Source organism: Mytilus galloprovincialis, chromosome 12, assembly GCF_965363235.1.
Source record: "Mytilus galloprovincialis chromosome 12, xbMytGall1.hap1.1, whole genome shotgun sequence".
Lineage (NCBI taxonomy): Eukaryota > Metazoa > Mollusca > Bivalvia > Mytilida > Mytilidae > Mytilus > Mytilus galloprovincialis.
The window spans coordinates 36,013,447-36,020,620 of NC_134849.1; the positions used below are offsets into that span (position 1 = coordinate 36,013,447).

A 7,174-nucleotide genomic window follows, 5' to 3' on the forward strand; every position below is an offset into this window, starting at 1 on the left:
AATGTAACGAGAAAATCCCGCTCCTGGAGGCGTCCTTCAGCTGGCCCCTAAACAAATATATACTAGTTCAGTGATAATGAACGCCATACTAATTTCCAAATTGTACACAAGAAACTAAAATCAAAATAATACAAGACTAACAAAGACCAGAACTCAGTTTTGTCAATTCTATATTTTTACACCTTTGAGTTCACTTAACCCATGCATGCTTTTATATTTTCAGCCAAGTCCAGTGTTCGGTTGTAAGCGAAGAAGAGAATCAGACTGTGCTGAACAGGTATTAAAATGCATGTTTAGACACTAAATACTAAACTATTCCCATATTAACAAATTAAAAAGTGATATGTATAAATAATTTTATCCTGTCTTCACTTACACATTTTCTTTGTCTTGAAAAAAAAATTCTTTTTAAAAATTGATCTATTTATACATGTCACTTATACAGTTATTAGTAGAACTTAGTGTAGCATTAGTAATATCTAGTAGAACTTAGTGTAGCATTTATAATATCTGCATGCTTATATTCTAAAACCACTGCTACTTTACGCACAATTATGCTAAACACATACCATATATATGCCTATCAGTCATGGCGAATTTAATTTTTGAAGCACTAAACCAAATGACAACTTATATTTGGATTATTTTTTTATATTCAACGAAAACATCTAAATGTTCTGCTAGACTGAAGTAAACAAACACTGGACATTGCATTTGTTACTCGCCAAGACTGGTACATGTTATACTTTAACACCTAGCTATTGTCCAGCACACTGCTTTGTATCACTGTCAAGCTAATTAAATAGATCTGTTTCCTTTCTGATTATATCTTTCCTGATTTAATTTTACACAATGCTTATTTTTGTCATCAAATTTAAATGTTTATGGTCTTACAATTTTAGTTAAAAAGGCAAATTTAAAAAAACACACTACTTTGTGGAAAAAAAGGGAAACATATCTTTATTTAATTAGCATAATCAATAAAACATCAACTCGCATGTCATTTCTTTTAACTTTAATGGTGAAGGTTTGCACATTATAAATATAAATAGAAATATTGGGTACTTGGTCTTAGAGATATTGAAACAAAATCAGCTAATGACACATAAAGGTATTTAATCAAATATTAAGCGACTTAGATGATGCGAGTAATTATGACAACAAGGAGACATCAAAGAATATTGTAAGTCATATTGTAGCTACGATGTCAGACAGAGCAGCAACTGAGGTCAAGTTCAATGAACTGTTGTATCAATTTAGAAAAGAAATATTGCCTCTAACTTATCATAATTACCATGAATTAACTGATGAAGAAAAGCATTCTATTGAAACTTTATGCAATTTCTTTTGCGGCCTTCATGCTCTTGTCAATTTTGCTGAAACTGCTCGATCCTGCTTAAAAGAAATAGAAACTGGAATATTTGATGAAATACCCATCAGCGATAAATCTTACAAAGACAATGATCCGGGTTCAATAAGGTTAGTAAGAACCGCATCAAAAGCTTTTGGTGAAGGTTCAGGAGGGGACGAAAAAAGTGGATGTCAAGGGCCTTTCAAGACTTTTGTTAAAGAATTTTTAGATTTACACAAACTAAGAGGTGTACCACTTCGATCATTTAGGGGTACAAGATTTAATATTCTGTTTCAAAATGCAGGAGCACTTTTTTTTCTTCATTCTCAAATGAAAGATTTCCTATGTTCATACGGAGCTGGAAATAGATTATTAAAATCGATTCTATTTGATCTGAATACTGTAGAGTTTGTAGCTGGGATAAAGGCGCTAGGATTGTTAAGCAAATTTATTACATGTCCATTATGGTCAATACTTGAAAACAGGGATGTATCAATTATTGATATGAATGTAAAGTACCTAGAACTTGTTACATTTCTTGATGATGCCTCTAAAGATATTCCAAAGTTTATGCGTGGTGAAATGTTGCCTTTTGGAGAGGACACCCATATTGAAAAGGGACCAATTTATGATGCTTTACTAACAACTAGCAGCTTTGATAATACAGTGGACATGATGCTGCAGGTATTGCTACCAGCATTATGCAAACTGAGCCGAAGATTATTTCAAGATCACCTACCTGGGGGTAAACTAAGTAACTTAAGTAATGAGGTAAAACAGAAGGTAAAGGCAGCTCCAAAGACCTCTTGCTATGCCGAGAGTGTCTTTGGACAATTAGACAATCTTCTTCGAAGTAGGCCAAGCACTAAAACACTTGCAGCTGAAGCATGTATTATGTTTTTAAATAACAAGACACTCTTTTGGTTAGAACAAAAAGGAATACAGGAACAAAAAAGTTTGATGAAAGAAGCATCAAGAAATGTTAAAACACTGCGTGAGAAATATAAAGACAGGCTTAATGAAATAGACCAGAATAGGAAAATAGTTATAAATGAGGCAATAGCAAAGCGAGAAAAAAATCAAAAGGAAAAAATTAGAAAGCTAGAACAGTTCACAAACGACATTCTCATTCATGGCTTATGGCAGTCAGAAGCAGAGATAGATAATATGGTTTTGTCGTATGAAAAAAAGACTGAAAAGCTGGAAGCAATTAAAGCTCAACTCAAGTTCAGGAAAGAAGTTTTAAATCAAATCCCAGATGATAAAACAGTCTTCAATATAACAAAAACAAAAGAAGGGTCAAAATCAAGAAAACAATTAACCGTTGAAGAATTTGTTAAAAATCTCAAAGATCTTGTTAGACAATCAATTGTGAAAGACAATCTCACTGAAACAGAAAGACATATATTAGTTGGTAAACGTATAAAACATAGGTTGATGATTGATGGTCATGAGAAATGGTATCATGGAAAGGTTATTTCACAGGTAAAGCAAACTAAACATTGCATTTTGATTATGCCACTAAAAAGCAATATTTGCTATTTCCTGAACTGCAAAATAAAACATACACCAGTAAATGTCCAGTGTAATAATCATCATGAACATCTTTGAGAAACAGGAAATAAATGAGAACCCTGAAATAATTATTATCTTCATTTTATCTATATTTCTCCTTATTCTCACTTGCATATGTGTATACTTTTTTAACCTTTACAGCTCGCTTATGTTCATAAATTGTATAATACATATTGCTTAGCAAATTGTCATAACCACCTTGATTACCATATACTGAATCTTGTTTCAGTTTCAACTTTGATAAAGCAACACACTCATAAATATTTTTATGTTTTTAAGATGTCAATATCTGGCACACTCTTTGTCTCATGATAACTCTAGTTTGCTTTGGGTAAGACTTGATGCTTGCCTTACATTAAATAGTTCAATTGTACCAAACAAGTATTTTAATTTTGGAAATCAAGGACTTATTCTTTATAGAATTCATTTCTACTTGAATTTGAATCTTTTTTGTATGCTTAACTACATGAATTTGTGAATTACATGAATGATATCAACAGATATTTTATTTTTAGGTACCTTCTTTCCCGGAGTGGTTCAATTTGATCTATGACAACGATCCAGCTGTGTACACATACCATCTGAGAGATGATTTAGACAGATCAGACATTACAATCATTGTTTAACTTTAAGAGTTTTATGATTTAAAGAATATTTCAAACTCAAAGTTTTTTTATTATTATTATGAAGATGAGCATCCTTAAAATTTGACAGCACGTATGGTAGAAAAATACACTAAATTTCCTTGTCGTGTCCCTTTTATGCCACAATATAGAAGTAAGAAAGGATATGTGGAAATGCTATACACATATAATACTCAACCATTGAAATAGTTTGTTTACTAGTATTTTGGAGTCACACTGAGCTATTCAAACAAGTGGAATCCTAAGCATTGAATGGACCTGGGGAAAAAAGTGACAATCTACAGTCCATGATCTGTGGCAATTTATCATATATGGTGTTCTTTCACTGCCTAAATAAATAGAGTTGCATTTTTGGTTGCTGTCTGTCTTTAATAACTGCTTGATTGAGTCAGTTCCCTTTACACTAATAGATATTTGGTATACATAACAACAGCATGAACACACTGTTCTTGTATTGTAGACACAATCTCAGTTTTCATACAATGTCATCTGTCAATGGACATGTATTTATAAGTAATTTTATGAGAGAAAAAAACATGGGTTGAGGTGTGTTATGTTTTAATGGACATTATTTGATTCACATTGAACCATATTTTGTAAGTTTGGACTCTTAGTATTATATCTATACAATTCTACAGAAACTGGATTTTCCGGCAGAAAGTTAAGAGTTTTCAATAACATTTGAGTGACATTATTCGTGAACTATAAGAAGTATGGAAATATAATTGGTACCATTGAATTGCATTTTTCAAGAGCTTTAATTTGATATATATATGCATATACTCCTGAAATGTTTTGAAAAATGTCCGACAGCGCTATAAAGAGTGCTTTCTTTCACGTTCGCATTTCTATCAAGTATGGCATGCCAAGTTAACATTTTAATGATTATTACAGATAGTCAAGATGGGAGACATAAATAACAGACAGTATACACAATAACATACATTGTAATTCGTAGGACATAAGAGAAACCACGTGATAATTTTTATTTGTCCTGCAATTGGGTGTTCTACTATATAGATACAGCCCTACAGATATCGCTATGCTGTATGTGTATACTATACAGATATCGCTTTAAAACTCCGCCCAGTGCCGGACTGATTATTGTATGAACCTGCGTGACCATAGAATGTGTATTGCAGTTGCATTCCAATGACGTATCAATTGCAAAATAACGATTATTTTTATACGTTCTGTTTGTTTTCAAACATTTCTTTAGAGTAATAAGAATCACATCAACTTTCTGATAACATACACACATGAACAGCAGTTTTTTTCTACGATGACAACTATCGATTTCAAAACTTGAATGTGTATGATTGTGTAACAAAAAAAACCATGTCAATTTCAGAATGCATGCTAAGTCTGAAGCGTAGGACAACTCGTACACTCCTGTTTCAAATGTGACAATGTTTTGTTATTTGTTTTTACTGTTGAAATTAGTTGTTATGTTAAAATAGATAATTATTCACCTTGAGCGATGTATTATTGTTGACCATTCGCGATTCTGTTTTTTGCGAACCCGTCTTCAGCTGAATGTATGATTACTGATAAAAATATACAGAATTAATTGCAGAATAAAGACAATAACTGTTACTTGTCTTTAAATATCAGCTGTATTTGTACTCGGCTCGAAACAGGTGTAATAGCTCGCTAAAAGCTCGCATACACCTTGTTTCCTAGCCTAGTACAAATGCAGCTGATATTTAAAGACACTATTTAACAGTTATTGTCTATTTATCCTGTAATTTCTACTATGCAGATACAACCCTACAGATATCGCTATGCTGTATCTGTATACTATACAGATATCGCTTTAAAGCTCCGCCCCACTGCCGGACTGAGTATTGGATGAACCAGCGTGACCTCAAAATGTGTATTGCAGTCGCATTCCAATGACGTATCAGAGGCGGATCCAGCCATTTTAAAAAGGGGGGTTGAACCCAAACCAAGAGAAAGTGTGTGTGTCTGGGGTGGGGTCAAACTACTGTCTCCATTCAAATGCATTGATCGGCCAAAAAAGGGTGGGTTCCCCCAGACCCTCGCCCTCCGCCCCCCTTGGATCCGCCAATGCGTATTAATTGCGAATTAACTATTACTTTTATACGTTCTGTTTGTTTTCAAACATTTCTTTAAAGCAATAAGAATGACACCAATTTGTTTTTACTGTTGAAATTAGTTGTTATGTTAAAATAGATAATTATTCACCTCGAGCGATGTTTTATTGTTGACCATTCGCGATTCTGTTTTATGCGAACTGGTCTTCAGCTGAATGTGTGTTTACTGTATCGTATTATTACACGGGCCTCAAGGGATTTCAAATCGAAAAAAATGCAAAACATGTGTTTTTGTGACTTTCAAAACACAGATAATATACAGAATTTATTGCAGGATAAAGACAATAACTGTTTAGTGTCTTTAAATTTCAGCTGTATTTGTACTCGGCTCGAAACAGGTGTAATGAGGGTCTGGATGGGGGGGGGGGGGGGTCTGTTATTCTGTAAACATTTAATTTTCACCCCTTTTTTCTCTAATCTTCAAAAAATTAGAGAACGCATTTCTCTAATCTTCATTTTTTTTGCCCGTTATTCTATAATTTTCCTTTTTTAAGGGCATTATTTTTTAATCATTTAACCCCATCCAAACCCTCTGTAATAGCTCGCTAAAAGCTCATACACCTTGTTTCCTAGCCTCGTACAAATACAGCTCATATTTAAAGACACTAACCAGTTATTGTCTTTATATTACACAGTGATTTAATTAAGATCTTTTTTTTTATTAAAGAGGGCATGGTGTATATTGTCCATATTATTTATAACCAAAACATATTAAACAATTTTTTTTTAACTGAAAACTGTAAAAAAAAAATGAAACAAAACTATCCAACACTTTGGTATGTCTTGGGTATAAACTTTTTTTTTAAATAAATATCTAATATTCACATGGGATAGGGTTCATAATATTAACATAAAATTATTGGACTTATGGGGGTCGTCCAGATATTCCAACACCTCGTTAGTTTGACAAAGCCGTTAATAACTGCCGTAATAGAAAATATGCTTCATGAGTAGAGCTTCATGAGGATGTGGGTTTAAAAAATAGCGAATAAAGAGGGGGTATAAACTAGAGGCTCTAAAGAGTCTGTATCGCTCACCTTGGTCTATGTGCATATTAAACAAAGGACACAGATGGATTCATGACAAAATTGTGTGTTGGTGTTGATGATGTGTTTGTAGATCTTACTTTACTGAACATTCTTGATGCTTACAATCAACTCAATCTATAAAGAACTTGGCCCAGTAGTTTCAGTGGAAATTATTTTGTAAAAATTTACAAAATTTATGAAAATTGTTCAAAATTGATTACAATGTATAAAGGGCAATAACTCCTTGAGGGGGTCAATTGACCATTTTAGTCATGTTGACTTATTTGTAGGTCTGACTTTTCTGTAAATTATTGGTGTTTATAGTTTATCTCTATCTATAATAATATTCAAGATAATAACCAAAAGCTCAAATTGTTTCTTGAAATTACCAATTCAGGGGCAGCAACCCAACAAAGGGTTGCCTGAATAGTCTGAAAATTAAAGGGCAGATAGATCTTG

General features: G+C 32.9%; 1 protein-coding gene across 1 annotated transcript; it reads left to right on the top strand.

The window, feature by feature from the left end:
- Positions 1 to 1,204: 1,204 nt before the first annotated feature.
- LOC143055126 (uncharacterized) lies at positions 1,205 to 3,111 on the top strand. Its single transcript, XM_076228266.1, has one exon. It carries the CDS (start codon positions 1,205 to 1,207, stop codon positions 2,960 to 2,962), a length of 1,758 nt encoding a protein of 585 aa, XP_076084381.1. The 3' UTR covers positions 2,963 to 3,111.
- The last annotated feature ends 4,063 nt before the right edge of the window (positions 3,112 to 7,174 follow it).

What these genes read in the sequence shown, in the direction of transcription:
- LOC143055126 (XM_076228266.1), top strand. Translation starts at nt 1,205, where the DNA reads ATGTCAGACAGAGCAGCAACTGAGGTCAAGTTCAATGAACTGTTGTAT.